General features: G+C 39.6%; 1 protein-coding gene across 6 annotated transcripts in view; it reads left to right on the top strand.

The window, feature by feature from the left end:
• nav3 (neuron navigator 3) overlaps positions 1–20,208 on the top strand; it is a 363,919-nt gene that overhangs the window by 268,090 nt on the left and 75,621 nt on the right. For 5 of the 6 annotated variants that reach the window (XM_067428267.1, XM_067428263.1, XM_067428264.1 and 2 more), the window contains 4 exons: positions 2,224–2,292; positions 7,359–7,507; positions 13,001–14,024; positions 19,208–19,320. In XM_067428267.1, the coding sequence (XP_067284368.1) occupies positions 2,224–2,292; positions 7,359–7,507; positions 13,001–14,024; positions 19,208–19,320 (1,355 nt within the window). The remainder of the gene's footprint in view (positions 1–2,223; positions 2,293–7,358; positions 7,508–13,000; positions 14,025–19,207; positions 19,321–20,208) is intronic. The other variant, XM_067428265.1, reaches the window with a different exon arrangement.

Raw genomic sequence — 20,208 nt, 5'->3', positions numbered from 1 at the left:
CACTCCAAATAACTAACAAGATAAAACCAAGCCTGCTGTAATTCAGATGAAAGCGTGGACACAATTACAACCAATCAGAACATATTTGATATTTTATAATGTGGAACAGGTTTTTGAACCAATGGGTGTTTTGCTTTGTTAAGTGCTTCATATAATCGTCATTCATGATCCAAGATGGTTGATCAGCTTGACAAACCATATTGACGACCTTAAGCTGATATGAGCTGTTGGTTTCCAGCATGGCAGATGGTGATGGCAACTAGGTGCTGTTTAGATAGATGATGAACCATGGCGAACTGGACATTCCCTCTTTCTCATTCTCTCTCAACCTTCCACTTTCATTGATTTTCATCCACCCATTGACATTCTCGTTCCATCATGCAGAGCTCACAAACCTGCTAAACGCCAAAGCTTGTCGAGGCATATTTACCGCTTGGACACAGCATATACAAACACAAATGCACACCCGAAACGAACAAAGACAGTGTCAGTCAGTTGTCGAGAGAGAGAGAGAGAGAGAGAGAGAGAGAGAGAGAGAGAGAGAGAGAGAGAGATTTGAGACCTCTACAGCCAACTGTTCTGTGTTTGGCCTGAGGTGTTTATGCTTTGGTGTGTGTGTGTGTGTGTGTGTGTGTGTGTGTGTGTGTGTGTGTGTGTGTGTGTGTGTGTGTGTGTGTGTGTGTGTGTGTGTGTGTGTGTGTGTGTGTGTGTGTGTGTGTGTGTGTGTGTGTGTGTGTGTGTGTGTGTGTGTGTGTGTGTGTGTGTGTGTGTGTGTGTGTTGTAAGTACAAGTTCTTCTGGCAGGACCTCCATCCATCATTTATTCGATCTGAAAAAAAAATGCATTCATTCATCTCAGCCTAAGGCAAGGGTCTTGTCTGTCCTTATAAAGATCAGTTCAATAGTATATTATTATACTCATTATTAACTTATTACAGTTTATACTTATTACCGTTATAAAGTTCAGTCAGAATCTGGAAGATTTTTTCGTTTTTTGAAAGAACGCTATTCTCTCGCATGTATTCATTCAAATATAGTCAAAACAGCAGTACTGTGTAATATTATGCAATTTAACATGACTTTTCTATATTTATTTATTTTATTCATTCTGCGATGGCTTAACAGAAGTTTCAGATTTGTCTACATTGTCACATAATCCTTCAGAATTTGATTTAATGCTAAAGGAACATTATTATTATCACAGTTGTGCTGCTTAATATTTTTGGTGAACACAGGGTACTTTTTTCAAGATTATTTTATGAATTGAACGGTTTGAAAGAACAAGTAAAAGTACATGTAAAGTATAAAGTCTTTACTGTCACTTTAGATCAATCTACTGCATACTTGCTAAATATAACTACTTATTTCCTCTATTCAAAATCAGAATCGGAAGGAGCTTTATTGTCAAGGAACACAAGGAATTTACCTTAGTATCGAATCTTCCAGTTAAAATCTTACCCCAAACTTATGAACAGTTTATATTTGTGTATTATGTATACACACAGTTAATGTGTTCCTGGAAGAGGTGTGTGTTTGTGTGAGAGAGTGAGTGAGTGTGTATACATATTCATTTTCTTGCTCTCTCTCTCTCTCTTTGTGACTGGACTGGACCTACAGGAATATCATCTCTGTTGTTTGGGATGGAGTTATGTTCTTATAGATGTCAATCTAAACTGTCAGTGATTCAGCACTATGAAGAATAAAGCTCTTACTGTGTTCACACACACACACACACACACACACACACACACACACACACACACACACACACACACACACACACACACACACACACACACACACACACACACACACACACACACACACACACACACACACACACACACACACATACTTTAAGGTACAGGTTTATGAAGAGTGTGTTTGGGCTTCTAACTTGTTTAGATCTACAGCACACAACGGCGACCAGAACAGTAGGATGGTTGGAGGAAGTACACATACTTGTGGTCTGAGACGAGTGACATGTCATGTGAATCTGAGTAGGCGCACACAGAGGCCACGCTGTTTGCGTTTGCACGCGTGCGCTCAGCCCTGATTGTGGCTCGCGAAGTGCCGCCCTTATTGCATTAGAGAGAAAGATGCCACAGTTTTGAAAAAAAAACAAAAAATTCAATCCAATCATTAACCTCATTCCTTTCTCTCTCTCCCTCCCTCTTTTTCTCTCCCGTTTCTCTCTCGTTCTCTCCCCACTACCTCTTTACAGTCTCACCGCACGATATACAAGTCCGCCAGGTCACAGTGGAATAGCAGCCCCTCAGAAGAAAAACACAAGGTAGAGTCTTTACAGTATCTGCCTGCTCTTGCTCTGTTCTGACACCTAAAACTCTCCGCAGACCTTTAGGCTATAGAGACTGGGAAAGCGGATCTACTGATGTTCAAAGCCGTAGCAACAGATCTGGGTGATGGAAGTGGTGTACGATATAAACGCATGCTGGTGGTGTCCGTTCTTCAACTTTATTCCCATTTCGAAAATCTTTCTGTTGCTTTTCTAAGGGGTTTGAGCTGCATATCTTGGTTGTACTGAGGTGATGCAGAAAGTCTTGGATCAACCTTAGATCTTGAATGCTGTTTATCTCTGTCCACTTTAGCCGGGATTTTTATTTGCAGTTTGAAGCTCGGGCAACAGTTGCCTGGCCCTGAAAGCATTTGCTTCATCTCTGAGCTGGTGGGAAGCTGAGTGTTGGCAAAGCATTTCAAGCAGCCCCTGGCCGAACTATGCGAGATATGTGATGGACACTATGTGTGATATAGTGCTTACTCCACTGACAACCTGATGGGTAGGGTTCAACTGATGGCATTATTTGCTCAAAGCCAACATGTGCCTGCAGGGAAAGGGACAGGAATGGAGGCGCTGCAGTTTACTTTGACTTATATGAGGTCTGGGATCATCTCTCAAAGCACTGATATAAAAATGTTAGTAGATAGTATCCTGAATAAACTTTGTTTCATACTGGACTCTCAGACAGGCTCTCCTCCTAAGTTCATATGTACTGTATATTTTATCATACAGACTTTCAAATAGTCTTTAAGGATGTAGAGGGCCATTCACATCTACTGTTATCAGAGGGCTACACAACTGGCAATAGTTTTTGAAAATCTGATGATCAGATATGAGATTTACGGGAGAACGCCTGGTTAAATGCATTGGAAAATAGATAAATCTTTTATCAAATATTGTATAAATATCAAATATCGTATATATATTTTTTATTTTAAAAATCTTAATGATGTATTGTTTATGGCATATTTATTTTAGTGCTGGCAAACGATTATTTGCATTCAAAATTGTGTTTACATAATATATGTGCATGTTCTGTGTATAATTATTATGTATATATAAATACACACATGCATGTAATAAATGTTTTTTATATATATTTATAAAATATTTATATATACTATAAATTATATATATATATATATATATATATATATATATATATATATATATGTATGCTAATATTTCTTAAATATATACATGTATGTGTGTATTCAAATATACATACTAATTATACACAGTACACACACAAAAATTATGTACACAAACTTTTATTTTGGATTTGATTAATCGTGTGTGTGTGTGTGTGTGTGTTGTGTGTGTTGTGTGTGTGTGTGTGTGTGTGTGTGTGTGTGTGTGTGTGTGTGTGTGTGTGTGTGTGTGTGTGTGTGTGTGTGTGTGTGTGTGTGTGTGTGTGTGTGTGTGTGGTGTGTGTGTGTGTGTGTGTGTGTGTGTGTGTGTGTATGTTAAAATATACACACTTTCTCCTGTTATTTTATTTAGAAACATGCATTTAAACTACATCTGAGGCTTCATTGACTACAGGATTATTGTATAGTAATTTTGGGCTAGAGAGGCACAATTAATAACACATGCACCAATCCTGTTTGTTTGTTTTATAAAGGGAAAGCATGAATAATATTGCATGAATTAGACATTCTCTAGAATCCAAAACTTTCAATTGGTGTATTAAGATTCACCGGAGATGACAAAAGTGTTTTTATTTAATCCTAAAACAAAATTTTAACAGACATAATTTGAAAGATCGTATCTTGCATAAGACCTTGTTATGTATGCAGGACAAAGATTGGAATAGATGTGACATGTTATTAAAATCCAGTGATTATTCGGCAGTGCAGATGTTTCACAGTTGAACCCTGTCAAACGCACAGGTTTTCCATCTGAGCTCTATTGACACTTTAATTATAACCCTAACATAAACAAGAGTAGATCCAGAGACCTGATTTTCCTGCTGACCACCTCAGCCTCAGGTATAGACTTTCCAATAACAGCCCCTAAAGCGGAATATGTCTTTTCTGTGTCATTAGTGTCATCAAATAACCTCCAAAACAATGCACATTTCAAACAGGTTTCCCTGCTTCTCTACCATTGGCCAAACAATGAGATAGTCCTGCTCCAACTTCACTGTAAAATAAAATAAAATAAATTGCTCCAATTGAAAATTTTCTAGTGACTGCATCACATCTAAATTTTTCAGTTGGCCAAATTGAAATTCTGTGAATTGATGCAATTTAATTCGCAAAAATTAAATTCGGCTAACTGAAAAATGTAGATGTGATCAGTCACTAAAAATTTTCAATTCGAGTCCTGAATTTTTTTTTACAGTGTTGGTTGAGCTAGTGTGTTACTGTGTCAGCTTGTTCTGGATGCTCAAAATGTTCAAAGTACAACAGATTATTTTTCTTTTTCTCTGAAAAAATCAGCCTGTGAAAGCCATATTTGTCTCTGTATATTACGTCAGGATAGGATAAAGTATTTTAGCACAGAAAAAAAGATGCAGGTCTTTAATTCAGGTCTATTTTAGCAACGTTCTCTATATTCTGATGCCTGGTAAGCACTAAATTTGTCCTCTACAGGCATATTTTTTGTTTGTGTATGTATGTGATACATATTCATGCAAATCATAGTCTAAGGAACATTTCAATTAGATAACCAAATGTCTTCTAAATGCTGATGTCAGATGTTGCCTGCATCTCTGAACCAGGCCAAACTGAATCTGCTCACTTTTGATGTGTTTTCTTGCACATTCAAGGGGGAAATCTGCAGATTTAAACATTATAAAATGGGTTACGCTCAGCTGATACAGCTGAATACAGTTGTACTTATAGCTGAAAGCATGATACAATTAGTCAATATATTTAATAAACAAACACATGAGGGCCGACTGAGCTTTCTGTGGACACCAATTCCATGTGAGCCTGTTAAAAGTAAAACTTTAAAACTCTTTAGTTCAGACGCTGTCCTCGATTCAGACACTGCTCTACACCAAAATAACCTCTCTGAGAAATGCCATTAGATATGCTTTTTCAGAGCCGCTTTTCACATTTGCTTATTATCATAGCTGGCAATGGTGGCCTTCGTAACAGGTTAATAGGGAAAAGCAGAAGTGCCTGATGGGAAATGAGCGAGTGATGAAGCAGTGTCATTAGAGGCTAGATGAGACATGCACCTGAACTGCCTGAATCATTGTTTTCCAATCCATCATTTCTGAGAGAGCTATTTGCTCTGATTCTTTGTAATATGACTTTTCAAAACATTTTTGATCGGTCATGAATTTCAAATGATGATGGGAATTTCGAACGTTTTTTATAAAATGCGTCAAATAAAACGAATAGGTCTTTATTAGTTTATCAGTCGCCTTTCGCTGTAATCAGATTTGAGTAATGTGAAACATCTGTTTGGTGAATTGGCAAAAAAAAAAAAAAAAAAAAGTATCAATGTCAAGGAACCTTGAAACTCCTGCCTTTTCTGTTCCACCCCTGACATGTTTATGAGACGCTGTTTCGGCTGATGTGTTTCCCAATTAAAAACTACTACTTGTGAGTCATTAACAAGCTTTTTGTAGGAGTAAATCATCAATAATGTGGATACAGCACAAGGCATTACAAAGAAAGAACATACACACTCCGAGCTAATAGATTTTTAGAGCAATAAAGAGTTGTTTATTATGCTGACATGTTGAGGAATGAGCCGTTTTAAAAAACACTGTATATTAATCAAATCATTATTCCTAAATGCCTTTCATCCATCTATCTATCTATCTATCTATCTATCTATCTATCTATCTATCTATCTGTCTGTCTGTCGGTCGGTCTGTCTGTCTGTCTGTCTGTCTGTCTGTCTGTCTGTCTGTCTGTCTGTCGGTCTGTCGGTCGGTCTGTCGGTCTGTCTGTCTGTCGGTCGGTCGGTCGGTCGGTCGGTCGGTCGGTCTGTCGGTCTGTCGGTCTGTCTGTCTGTCTGTCTGTCTGTCTGTCTGTCGGTCGGTCGGTCGGTCGGTCGGTCGGTCGGTCGGTCGGTCGGTCGGTCTGTCTGTCTGTCTGTCTGTCTGTCTGTCTGTCTGTCTGTCTGTCTGTCTGTCTGTCTGTCTGTCTGTCTGTCTGTCTGTCTGTCTGTCTGTCTGTCTGTCTGTCTGTCTGTCTGTCGGTCGGTCGGTCGGTCGGTCGGTCGGTCGGTCGGTCGGTCGGTCGGTCGGTCGGTCGGTCGGTCGGTCGGTCGGTCGGTTGAAAAAGGAATGTATTTAACCATCTAACATCTTTAATGTATTTAACAAACATGTTTTGATTTAGTCTTTGATTTAGCCTTTATTAATGATAAATCTTTTTTGGTATTTAGAAATGGTACCATAGTGAGACCCTTTTTTCTAGAATTGACTATAATAATACACTGCATGTTGTTTGGGTTTTGGAATTTCATGTAAATACCACTTTACATAGTATGAATAAAATCAAGGATCAGTATCAGTGCAGAAGGGTATTACTATCTGATAACCTCACTCTAAAATGGTACGACCACAGTACAGTTATGGGTAAATATGAATGTATTTGAAACATTAAAGGTGAAGTGTAATTTCTTCACCACTGTGGAACCAAACTGCATTGAAAGCTGTGTATTTGACTCTATCATTACCATTTCTATTCACTTCAATGGCCCTTGCTCTCTTAGTATTTACTACAACAAATAAATAAATAATAATTTTACTGTTAGTAACAGTAAAAACATGTATAATGTTGCTAAATATTTATATTTCAAATAAATACTTTTCTTTTTTAACTTTCTATGTATGAAGAATCCCCCAAAAAATAAAAAATACTGGATTTTTAGCATTGATGATATAAAGAAAGGCTCCATCCAGCCTCCATTTCATTTGGGGTTCGTTTTGATGTTAGAAAATATCATTAGCTCACTATAAAAACAATAGAGTTTAGTCCCTAATTAAAAGTGTGTTTTGTGTGTGTGTCTGTCATAGCTATATGCAATCTCATACAGCTCATATCCAGTGATTGAAGGCCAAACTAATGTATTAGTGTCGTGTGTTACAGGTTACCAGGTCCCTCCAGAGTCCCCGCTGCAGGCAGCGGCAGTAGCAGCAGTAAAGCCCACGGCTCCTCAAACCTGAACCGAAGGAGCCAGAGCTTCAACAGTATTGACAAAAGCAAACCACTGCAGTATGCTAGCGGCAACGACAGAGGTGAGCAATATACAGATATACATCTTAATATTAAAATCAAAGTTTCTGCATGTTACTAGCATGAATCAGACACAGCTATATTCTGTTATCCACTAGATGGTGCCATTATCAAAGGAACAATACAGCCATGGTACAAGGGAAGATGCTCTAAGCTAGTTCCCCCAGTAAAATATGCATTTATTATTAGATTTTCATAATGACGTGAATAAATCTGTAGAAAAACACATTTCCTGAGGAACACTTCGGTACTTGAAGTATAATATTGCTCTGCGGTTCCTCTCTGGTGTGTTATTCACATCTGAAAAGGTGATCTGCCCTAGGCATTCACTGTCCTCCTCCTACATATTTAGAGATGACGTTAATGTTATATTTTTGCTTCTTCCACATAACCAGCCTATTCAGGGTTCACTTCAGATTTCATCTTCCTGTCAGAGCCGAACCATCATTCAAAGCCGACTTCATAAAACCGCACAGCTATTTAGCCACTAGTGTGTAAATCTCCACAGGCTAGTTGGTTACTTCATAAATCTGCGCTAGACCTGATGGAGTGTGTCGATTGAAGTCGGGTTAGGAGTTCAAAGACGTGTGACCTGCGTTTCGCCCCTAGTTCACCCCTCACAGCAAGGATCCATGGCGATCCGTGAACAAAACGCAACTGATTTCCCTCGCAGACTGTTTCTTTTGGCTGTGCTGCCCGGTGAGATTTATACCGGACTTTACTGGTCCTTGTTCACCATTAGCACAGATGCCGGTGTTCCCAGACACTGGGTATGGAGAGGGCAAGACGGCACACAGAAAGCCAGACAGAGGGTCTCACATGGCAGACGGAGCTTTGATGAATCAGAGAGTCCTAATAGGCAACGTCTCTCTTGAAACCCATGGCTGCCCTTTTCCATCGGGCCTAACATTACTCAAAACCTTGATTTACAGGGCTACTGCGCTAATACCTCCACAGATGAGAAAAGCAAACTCCCATCTGCCTTTTTTTTCCTCATCTTCCTTTTTCTTCTGTCCAAAGAGTCTGCCGCACTGGAGGAACCAGGGAGGGGCTGTTAGGGAGAGAATAAGCTCTGTTCCAAAAACTAGTGAGCTGCCTACCTAGCATTTTAAGGCATCATAACGGCACTCTTGACACAAAAGCTGTTCCAAAAAATAGGTAGAAAAATTATGCTGCCTTCAGAGAATCAGGGCCCAATTTTAATGATCTAAGCAAGTGCACTTAAGGAGTGTCCAAATCCACTTTAGCTAGTTTAAAGCTGCACTATATAATTGTTGCGTCCGCTAGAGGGCGCCTATTCAAAACAACATGTGGTCTTCACCTCACAGCCAGTGGAAAAGAATCGGGATAGGACTCTGGCAGAAATCATGTTCATGGATGCGGTTATTAATGTTACTGTAGTATGAAGCAGAGCCGGATCGAGTGTTGAGGGAGCTGAGCAAGGCCGCTGGAGCGATTGTTACGCAAACACACGGCTCGCGAGCAGCAGGAATTTTATTATGACCAGACACAGTCACAGCGCCTTTTCCGGTAATGAGTGTGAGGTAACGCAGCTCTGTTTATCATATAAGATACATTTAAGTGTGTTTAAAATGAAAATAAAATGTTATGACGTTACTCTGCGTTCACTCAGTGGCTGCTTTGAGACTTGTTCACAGTGCTAAGAGTAAAGCGTTTCTGCAAAATCAAACCGGAAACCGAGGATAACGCGGATATGACGCAATTGATAGGTGACTCTCTCAGACATCCCGGTTCATTGGTTACAATAGCCATTTTACAAATTTATAAATAGTTGGAAACATTTGGGATATTGTAAGAACTCATCTAAAGAAAATATATAACACTGTCCTGGTGGTTTTTGGATATTTTACTGCAAAAATACTACATAGTGCACCTTTAACGATGGGAAAAATAGTTGGCGCCCGGCACATGGTATAAAAAGGTTGGTATACTGGTATACCAAGTATCTTAATGAGTCATGGATTTGTTTTGGGCATACCGTGCAATAAAGAGAGTCAGAGTCTCATCTCCCATTCCCTTTAAAAGCCAGATGCTCTTGCACCATGGCAGATTTCTATTTACATGGCGAAGTTTAGAAATGTTTTATTTTTTTATTTTTAATATTTAAAAAATGTTGTGTGCTACTGCATGTTCCTGTGTGTGTAATAAGCAGAGTCTATGCACATTGTGGACCCACCTGTAGGTGGCTGTTGCTAATGCGCTCTTTAAATAACAAAAAAAAATATGCCTTTACACCAGGTTTCAGTTGGTCAGTTCCACAGTCTGTTTCAGTTGCCTCAAATAGCAACGAACACAACTCGTTTTCACGCCCATGGGCGCACAACATGGCGCAGGACATGAAAATGATAACTACGTGGGGCTAAAACTAGCAAAAAACACTTGCGTCATGTCTGGTGCCGCGTTGTTGCCAGATGTGGTCACATTAGTGAAATTTTGCAGGCAAACAAGGTCCAATGTCAATAGTTGAGCGATATAAAAAGCAGTTGCAAAATTTGTGAGGGGAAATCTTTCGCTGATGCTAATTTCTTGATTGTATGGCCACCTATTGAAATTATTATTTTACCCACAAAAATTTGCCAAACAGCAGTAAATATGGCTGCACCTTCATAGCGGAGGATATCCCGGAATGCATTTTGCCAAACGAAAAACTGAAAAGGCAGCACAAAAAAAATTAGTCTGGTTCATATATGGATGGGAAAAATCTTATCTGTAGTTGCACTTTACATTTACGCTAGGACCTTTTTTTTTGTTTTGTTTTTTAAAGAGGTACTGTAACATTTTATGTGGTATTGGCAGTTCACTCTCCTGGGGTTCAGAAACGCTTTCCTTAAATGGACTTTGGCTAAACTTAAATAAAAAAATAATGGGCCCTACTTTATATTAGGTTGCCTTAAGTACTATGTACTTACATCAAAAAATAAGTACAATGTACTTACTGTGTTCAAATTGTATTGCAAAACACCTTTGCTGATATTGAGGTGGGATACGGCTAGAGTTAGGGACAGGTGTGGTGGTATGGGTCAGTTTAAAATACTGATATGTTTCGGTAAAATCAGTTCAGGGATAGTTTACATACTATTTGTGTATGTTGTTATGTATTTATTATGCTTATTGTATCAAATGTGTTAGCTTAGCGAAATGCAATCAATTGAGATGCAAGATTAGTTTTATTTGCGCTTTATGCTGCCTGCATAGTGTTCCAAATCAGGCGCTTATGACAGTTCCGATGCTGCCTTTTAGCCCTTTAGGCAGCTCGCTAGGTTCTGGAACAGAGCTAGCATGTAGACTTTCATTTTATGGCAGGCATGAATACAAATTTCATAATCCGGAGTTTGACCTTTAACTGATTTAATCCTTAACCTCAAAATCTGTCTGCACCCAGTGCTGCCGTCACCTGCGTATTTCAGCTCAAAGCCTCTCCGTGGATGCAATTCTCACACTGTTTATAAGCCCTATGCCAAGTTAGTAGGTACAAACACTTGCATGTTAAGTAGTCTTGTATAATAAAGCTAATTTCACCATTCACACTGACTGAAGGTGTGAATCAGCATGTTTGCTAACGTTAGCTCAGCTCGGGATGCTTTTAAACGCTCTGTGTACAGTTCCTGGATTAGTTTGAGGGAAATCATTGGTGTTTAGAACGCAATGAATTTCTGGCATAGCTTCATACAGTAGCACCTGTGACGAGCCATATTTACTGTTGTGTTGCAAATTTTTGTGGGTAAAAGAATAATTTCAATAGGTGTCCACACAATCAAGAACTGGACAGAAGAGATAACAAAGAAAGCCAGAGGCAAAGAAAATTACTAATGTGATCCATTCTGGATTAGACAGTAATGTATTAAGATGGGAAATTTGCTGTCAGTGCACCTGCTAATATGTTTGTTTTGGAATGTGTTTGGCATCCAACCAGACTTCCCAGACCAAAGTGGCATTCCGCTTTCAACATATAAAGTGGTGTGGAGAAAAGACGGGTAGCTATGGTAACCACGTTTCGATGGTCTGGTGTGTGCATGTGTGTGAGAGAGGCTGTTATTTAAGCTGCTGTTATCTCCAAAAACGGGGTTAATTTAGCTGACACATGCACTGAAGCCCGATCCACACAACGCTCATTCATAGTCCAATCACTGTTCCCTTTAGAAGATTTTCAATGGAACCAAATGAAGTCCTGTCTCCTCCTCTCTTCCTTTGTGTTTAGAATTTTTCAGCTTGAGTCTTTGATATATCTGAATGCAAATCAAAGTTAGGGACAGCCCGAGTTACTGTGAGATTAAGGAGATTTATTTGCAGTTTGTTGTGTTATAAGACAGCGAAGCATTGGCGTATTACTGATCTTTTTAAATTTACAGAAACTCATTAAAATGGTATTTTATTTTCCTTATGTATAATCTGTTGAAGTTCAGTGAAAGAAATCGGATTTAAAAACACTTGAGTGAATCTCACAAAAACACCCCAAATTGACAGTTCCATAACAGTTAAACATTTTTTATTATTTTTTATTCTCATTTATGCAATATACTAATATTTACAGTATTACAGTGATTATCAAAATTTTATTTATTTTTATATTATTTTTTATAAAAATTAAGTGAAAAAATATGCTTTTGACCGGTTGCATGATGTTCACTCTTAAAATGTAAAGCATATCCTTGCATATACTTACTTGAGTACATTGATGGAATCAGATGGTAATACCATAGTAATTTATTATGTACCATTTTACTGTATGATTACTGTATTCATATGCCATAAGCCATATTCATATAGCTGCTAGAAAGAATGTCATTCATCATAGAAAAAGAAAAACAAACCCAGCATGGTAATACAATGGTACTTTGTTGTCAGTAATGTGCGATCCAGAGAAATCTGGTCAAAGTAATCTGAATTATATACATTTGCAATGTAAAGCATTTTGAGTCTGCACCCTGAGCTTTATAATTAAAAGTTGTCATTATTGGACTGATTGTCAATGCAGTTTACAGGATGTTACATTTGTGCAATGTCATGGTCTAAAAGTCTTCATATATGCAGATCTGTGGTTCCTCAACGTGAACATGATATATTTTTATTAGATTAAGTATGTTTATATATATTATTCTGTGAGCCATGTTGATTCTCTGTAAAACATCACTGCATTTACAAAGAACAAGAGGGTGTCTGGCAACAACAAAGTATTTGAAATCCCTCAAAATCAATTTAGGAGCCAATTTTCTGCCTGAGTGCATCACAGCATTGCTTGGGATTTCAGTATGCGGTAGTTGCAGAGTAAAGATTTGGATGAGGCGCTATCTATTTCTTACGTGTTTATAGGACATTTTTTTCCCCACAATCCCTTTCCTCTTATGCTAATATTTGATTATTGCTGCAGTCATACAATTTTCTCCTTGCCAAACACAAACTTTGTATTGCTTCTAGGGTGTAGTTTTATCATTCTAACAGATGTGTCCACTGTGTGGTCTGTTTCTCTGTCACAGAGTCGGTGAAGGGCATCCCTCTGCCAGGCAGCATGAACGGCAGTGGCTCGGTGCCCTCCAGCACCAGCGGGCAGCAGCTGGCCTCTGCCATTCCCTCTCCCACTGCTGGAAAGTCCTGGCGCAGCAAGTCCATGAACATGAAGCACAGTGCCACCTCATCCATGCTGGCCACCAAGCCACCCAGCCCAACCGCTTCACCGACCCCTCCCTTATCATCTGATCGCCTCCGGCCCCCAATCACAGATGCCTCCAAATCAGCCCCTGGCAACCAGCGCTCCATGTTGGAGAAGTTCCGGCTCATCAACCCTCGCTCCGCATCCAGAACCTCACCCTCGGTGGCCGAAATGTCTCTTCAGGAGGAGGACGATTTGTCGGAGTTTGGAGATGAGGGGACCTGCAGTCCAACACCACCCTGCGGGATCTCGAAACAACCGGGGAAGACCTCCACATCCTCTTTTGCACCCCCAAACAAGACCAACAACTGCAAGAACCAGAACAATAAGTTGCCGCAGCCCAAAGACAAAGAGGACAAGAACAAGACCAAGAGCAAAGCCAGCACACCACCCAAAGAGGAACCGGTAATAGTAGAACCCTCTAAGAAAGGTTCCAAGATTGCCAGCCTCATCCCTAAAGGAAACAAAACATCTGCAGCCTCTGTTAAGAAAGAAAGTGCAATCCCCGCCTCCAGCGGCATCCCCAAGTCTGGTCTGAAGGCTCCGACGACGACCACCAAGCCTATAGCAACTCAACCTTGTGTACCTGCACCTAGTGTACCTGCTACAAGTGGTGAGAAGACCAAACTTAGTAAAGGCAGCCAGTCTATATATATGCAGAGATCTTTGGGAGGTTTGGAGAATCGTAAGACCAGCATGGTGTCATCAACTAGTACCTCAGCACTTTCTGGATCTGCCACTTCAGGGCTGGGTGGTGGAGGAGCTCTAGGAGGCAATGGGGTAGTACAACTTCCCCAGCAGCAGCAACACAACCATCCCAACACAGCAACAGTCGCCCCCTTCATGTATCGGTGAGTGATTCCAAAGTTCTTTTAAGACAAGTCATTTCACTCAGTGACCAACTTTGAAAAGCCTCTCGGACATGCAAGTGCAGCTCCTATCTCTTTCAATGGGGAAACATAAAATTCTCCAAAACTGTTTGCCAAGCCTTACGATTAAATTTCATATTTGAAATCACCAATGAAGTCTGACAACAACTGTCTCATAAAAAAAAGGTTTTCTAAATGCTCGAATCATTACAAAACAAATGAATTTTTTTGAGCCTGGACAAAGCTAATGCGCAAGAGCAATCTAACGGCAGCTGCAGTGACGCGATGACTTAACTAACTTAACTGACTTAACTGGCTTTTTCATTTACAAGGCGTGGCATATTCGCCATATTTGGTGTTGCTCTTTCTTCCATTCATAAGTAATCGGAGTGCACTAATTCCTGAAGTCTTTGGTGATTCTCAAACACAGTCAGACATGATTGTTGCATTTTCAAATGTCTTGCTTTGCATATTGTTAAGGATGGATGCCGAAGTTGCGGGTACCTACTTAATCATTAAGGATCTGGATCTGTCCTGTTCAGTCACAGAAGAGTCCAACTCTTTCATGTAACATTTACCGTTACACCCTTAGTGAGTGAATTATAGGCAGATGGGCTTTCCTTGTGATCAGTGTCTCTTTGGATACAATTATTTCTGAGTTTTTTGGACGGAAATCTCTCAGTACAGAAAACAGATACCAACTGGTCATTTTTTCAACTTACTATGCCCTCATCTTAGACCCTGCTGACTTCAAGTCCTGGCAGGGTTACTGGGGTCTACATATCCAATGACATTAAAGGGTAAGACTCTGATAAAGAGACAGATCTGGGTTCCTTGGTTCTATTCTGGGTTGTAAAATCATTATCATTATCCATGAGACAGCAGGACCACGTCTCTGTAATTACCCTCAATAGACAGACAAAGATGAAACCCTCATCCCCAGGAGGTCCAGAATAATTACCTCATCTTTTACTCATTCTGCACGCTGCTAACCACAGACAGACACTTTAAAGAATCCGTATTGCCAAACGTAGCGGGTACTATTCCCACTCACTAGATACACCATAAAAATATACAGTAAAATACAGTTTTTGTTTAGATGTGGAAATTAATATCTAGAAAGATCTGAATGTTATAGAATTGGGAGGGGAATGAACATGTTCCGACATGTTGCAGAGCGGTGCTTCTGTGCAGCAATCCGGGTTTCAGTCATTTTCGAATCAATCATTTCTTCACTCTCCTTTCAGAATAAAGGCAGAAAGAGGAATCTGGAGGATTTCTCGTTAAATCTGACTTTGAGGGGTGATCTTAACAGAATGGATCTCTTTTCGTTATACGTTGTCTAGACATGATTCCAGTTTTGACCAGATGGGGTGAGACCCATCTTACACATATAGGCTCACGGAGCAACATAAAGCATCATTAATTACAGACTTCTATCTATACAGTTTATCAAACCGGCTTTTAGACCCACAAAAACACACACCCACTGATCATCTGTCCATTGCATCACATATCCAATCGCGCAGTGCTTTTTAAGACAAAGCAGCGGGTGAACGTCTCATCTCCACAGTATTAATAGCCCGAGTGGGAACCGCTGAGACATTTGCCAGACCGCCTCGTTTGATGGGCGTGGCCTTCCTTCAGTCCTCACCAAGAAACTGGTGACATCACAAATGATGACTAATGAGGGTGAATAGGTTGGAGTGGAGGAAGAGGAAGTGGGAACTGAAAAGAGAATATGCGAATGATGGGCGACGGGCATGCATAACAGTTTGAGTCAGCTTATTAAAAAGACAAAGAGATTGTTAATGGTCCTATGATAGACAAAAACTGACATGAATGACAAAGAGGAGAGTGATTGTGTGTGTGTTTAGTAACATGTTTAATCCTTCGCTTGATAAAGAGCACTCAAACCCGATGACCCCCGTCTGACATGCCTGCACAAACTGAACCAGCTCAACGGCGCTCATAAAAACACACTCTCGCAGGTTCATTATTCACAGGAAGACGATGGCGTTTTCTTAAAGCTGTGTTTGGCATTCTCAGTGTCGTCTCATAAGGATTATAACCTAAAGTCTTAATGGAATTTTAAACTGAAGCCTTTATCACACTCCACCACTGCAGATCTTCCTCTCGAGAGCTTTGCTTGACACTGTAAAACCTTCAGGGCTGCGACAGCACTCAATAGTACACTGCATTTTTGAATGGGTCCTGCATGCTCTTTAAAACTACACACAGGTAGAGGCAAACGTTTTGACATGTTTGGCAAAGGTGGGTTGAGTTGATGAAGTTGCATTACCAGACTCAAATTGAAATATTTTCTAGGGCTGTCAAGTTTAATGTTATTAAATGTTTTAATCTAATTAATTACACAATGTGGCGTTTAATTAATCGGATCACAAATTAATCGCACATTAAATTTGCCTGAGAAATGAAAAAAAAGTCATTATTGCGTAAAAAATCAAAAAGACATTACAAAAAGTAGCTTCAGAAATAAATATTTTTGGGTGAAGTATACCTAAAATGTTTGTTTTTATTCATATGGAAATATGAAATGATACTCTAAGAAACTGCCAGTAGGTAGCGGTAAATGTCTAATTGAGTCATTCATTCGATTTGTTCATTCAGGAGTAAACGGTTCTCTTTATGGTTCATTGAATTCACCCGATTCGATCAAAATGCGAATTCAAAAATGAAACGTTACTTCTGTATTACGTTACGTTACGTTACTGTGTCAGAGACGAACAGTTTTGCTTTGTCTTTATATTTTCATTGGCAAAGTAAACGGGTGTGCAGAAAAGTAACCTGCACATGCGTTTTATTCGATAACAATATATTTAGTTAAATAAAACACATGTAAGGGATGATAGTATTTTGATAGAGAACAATCATGCTCTGGTGTGGACCACAAAGCACCTCCAGTCTAAATACTCCCAGACTAAAACTCAAACAGTGGCATTTTTGCCTCATATCTTGAATTTTAAGGACATTCTCACTGTGATGAAGCATTTTATAGGCTTCATCACAGTGAGTTGTTGCTCTGCATCATATTCTTCATCAATCAACTTTATGAAATGAAAGATGACCTAAGTAGGTCTGGGGCAGGGCAAGTGCATTAAATGTGTTAATAATTTTAACACGTTATTTTTTTACTGTAACTAATAAATATAATTAACATGTTAAATCGACAGCCTTAATTTATACACTAGTGTTAAAAATATTCAGGTTTGTAATATTGTTTAATGTTTTTGAAAGAAGTCACCATTTTTATTAAATAGACTGTAAAATAGTGGGTTCACCACCTATTTATTGCATGCCCTCACATCATCATCATCAAATCTCTGTGTGTTGCCTTACCTCTGAGCTTCGGGTTGAAACTGTTCATTCAGGTCACCTACTTGACGGTTTAAGCCGTCTTCCTTTCTGCATCATTTGCTTATTTGCATTCAAAGGCAGTGTGTGTTTCAGCGTCTCAATGGCATGAGCGTGGAACACGTGGTGAAACTAACATTGTGACATGCCACTGAAATAGTTGGCTGGTGAATTGGATGTGTATGACTGTGTGTGTGAGAAAGAGAGGGAGAGAGAGAGATAAGGGAATGTTTATCTGGGTGAGTGCAGGTGTCCTGGGATGACTTTGTTGTAGATGTGTGTTGCTATGCATATACATTCATAAAGTGTCTCCCAGTCTGGTTTCAGTCTGTTTGTCAGGTTTCAGAGTTTGCCAGGTTTTGCTATATTTTTGGGTACCAGGTGTCCCTACAATGACAGTATTCAGCCCCCTTGAACTTTGCGACCTTTTGCCACATTTCAGGCTTCAAACATAATAACATGAAACTGTAATTGTTTGTGAAGAATCAACAACAAGTGGGACACAATCATGAAGTGGAACGAAATTTATTGGATCTTTCAAACTTTAAAAAAAAATCAAAAACTGAAAAATTGGGCGTGCAAAATTATTCGGCCCCTTTACTTTCAGTGCAGCAAACTCTCTCCAGAAGTTCAGTGAGGATCTCTGAATGATCCAATGTTGACCTAAATGACTAATGACGATAAATAGAATCCACCTCTGTGTAATCAAGTCTCTGTATAAATGCACCTGCACAATGATAGTCTCAGAGGTCCGTTTAAAGCGCAGAGAGCATCATGAAGAACAAGGAACACACCAGGCAGGTCCGAGATACTGTTGTGAAGAAGTTTAAAGCTTTGTTTGGATACAAAAAGATTTCCCAAAAGCTTTAAACATCCCAAGGAGCACTGTGCAAGTGATAATATTGAAATGGAAGGAGTATCAGACCACTGCAAATCGACCAAGACCTGGCCATCCCTCTAAACTTTCAGCTCATACAAGGAGAAGACTGATCAGAGATGCAGCCAAGATGACTCGCTCTGGATGAACTGCAGAGATCTACAGCTGAGGTGGGAGACTCTGTCCAAAGGACAACAATCAGTCGTATACTGCACAAATCTGGCCTTTATGGAAGAGTGGCAAGAAAAAAAAGCCATTTCTTAAAGATATCCATAAAAAGTGTTGTTTAGGGAGACACACCAAACATGTGGAAGAAGGTGCTCTGGTCAGATGAAACCAACATTGAACTTTTTGGCAACAATGCAAAGCGTTTTGTTTGGCGTAAAAGCAACACAGCTCATCACCCTGAACACACCATCCGACTGAAAAATTTCAGTCTCTTGATGTGCAAAACTGATAGAGACATACCCCAAGCGACTTACAGCTGTAATCGCAGCAAGCTGTGGTGCTACAAAGTATTAACTTATGGGGGCCGAATCAGTTTGCACGCCCAATTTTTCAGTTTTTGAAGAAAACAAAGCAAAGTTCAAGGGGGCTGAATACTTTCGCAAGGCACTGTGTGTATATATATATATATATATATATATATATATATATATATATATATATATATATATATATATATATATATATATATATATATATATATATATATATTAGTAGTAGTAGTAGTAATATATATTCCCAATGCTTAATTCACATGTGGTCACATATGAAAGGTCTTATCTTGTGGTTTTATTTTGCATTTGGTGGTTTCCTTTCATTGGTAGGATAATAGGCATGCAAACAAAATATGTTTCTTACTGTAAAATACTAGTAAATCATATGTCATTTTGCCCTTTGCTTCACTCAGGACGTATTCAGAGAATGACTGCACTACCGTGGTCCCCCCTGAACCGTGTCTCAGTCCCACAAAAGACCTGGTCTACGGCAAGACCGCCAAACAGTGCCTGGAGGAGATCTCAGGTAGGATGAGTACAGCCACATGTGCACATACGCACCTATACATAGTCAAATATAAGAGCGCGAAACACACTCAACACACCCAACACATACACTCACACACAGAAGCCGAAACCCAGGCTCAGATTCTCTCTGCAGGCCTCTAGTTCCATGTTGCTATCACAGCAAGAAAAGGTCAGATATGACAGGTGGACAAAGGCCGGCCTTGTTTGAGAGGCCAAGCAGCAGAATGTGTTGTTTATTTGCGCTTCTGTGTATTTCGCTATGTGTGGGACTATGATGTGACAGCTGAAGATAGGTGCCTGGGGCTCAGGCTCTGCTCGTACACATCTTTTAACAGCCAGTCTGCAAGCAACTGTGAGAAACAAATGCAAATTTTGCCCAAATGCTGCATTTACCTGCGCTGCAGTTTCTGGAAATGGAGGGGGCACTATGACGTGCGTTCCTAGTTGTTCTTTTCCTGTGTGAATATTTATCAGCACAGCCACTTTTGTGTTAGCTCTATGCAAAACGCTTGGGTTTATTTCATTAATTCTGTACGAGATGAGATTTAATCGTTTGCGATCTGGCCACGTGCGTGCATCCCCGAGGTTCCCTGTTGTTACTTTAATGCATTTTGTTCGTAATTAACATTCTAAAAAAGCTGAAAACAAACTCGACTGGAAAATCTTTCCTCAAACCAGCACACTCTTCTTTAATGAGATATAAATTAGTGCTCCAGTTTGCACAAGAACGCCTGGAATGTCAAATTAAAGTAAATAAACTGCAGACTCGTGAACACAGAAGCACAAAGTGGTCAGTGTTTGTACGTCAATGAGAATGCTGTGGTCATTTTAAAGGTAAGGGACATTGTTGTTATGACTCATGGCCAGACATTTACTGCATATTTTG

Source organism: Pseudorasbora parva, chromosome 20 (genome assembly GCF_024679245.1).
Source record: "Pseudorasbora parva isolate DD20220531a chromosome 20, ASM2467924v1, whole genome shotgun sequence".
Lineage (NCBI taxonomy): Eukaryota > Metazoa > Chordata > Actinopteri > Cypriniformes > Gobionidae > Pseudorasbora > Pseudorasbora parva.
The sequence above is the reverse complement of the archived record's forward strand: the minus strand, read 5'-3'. Positions and strand labels throughout refer to the sequence as shown.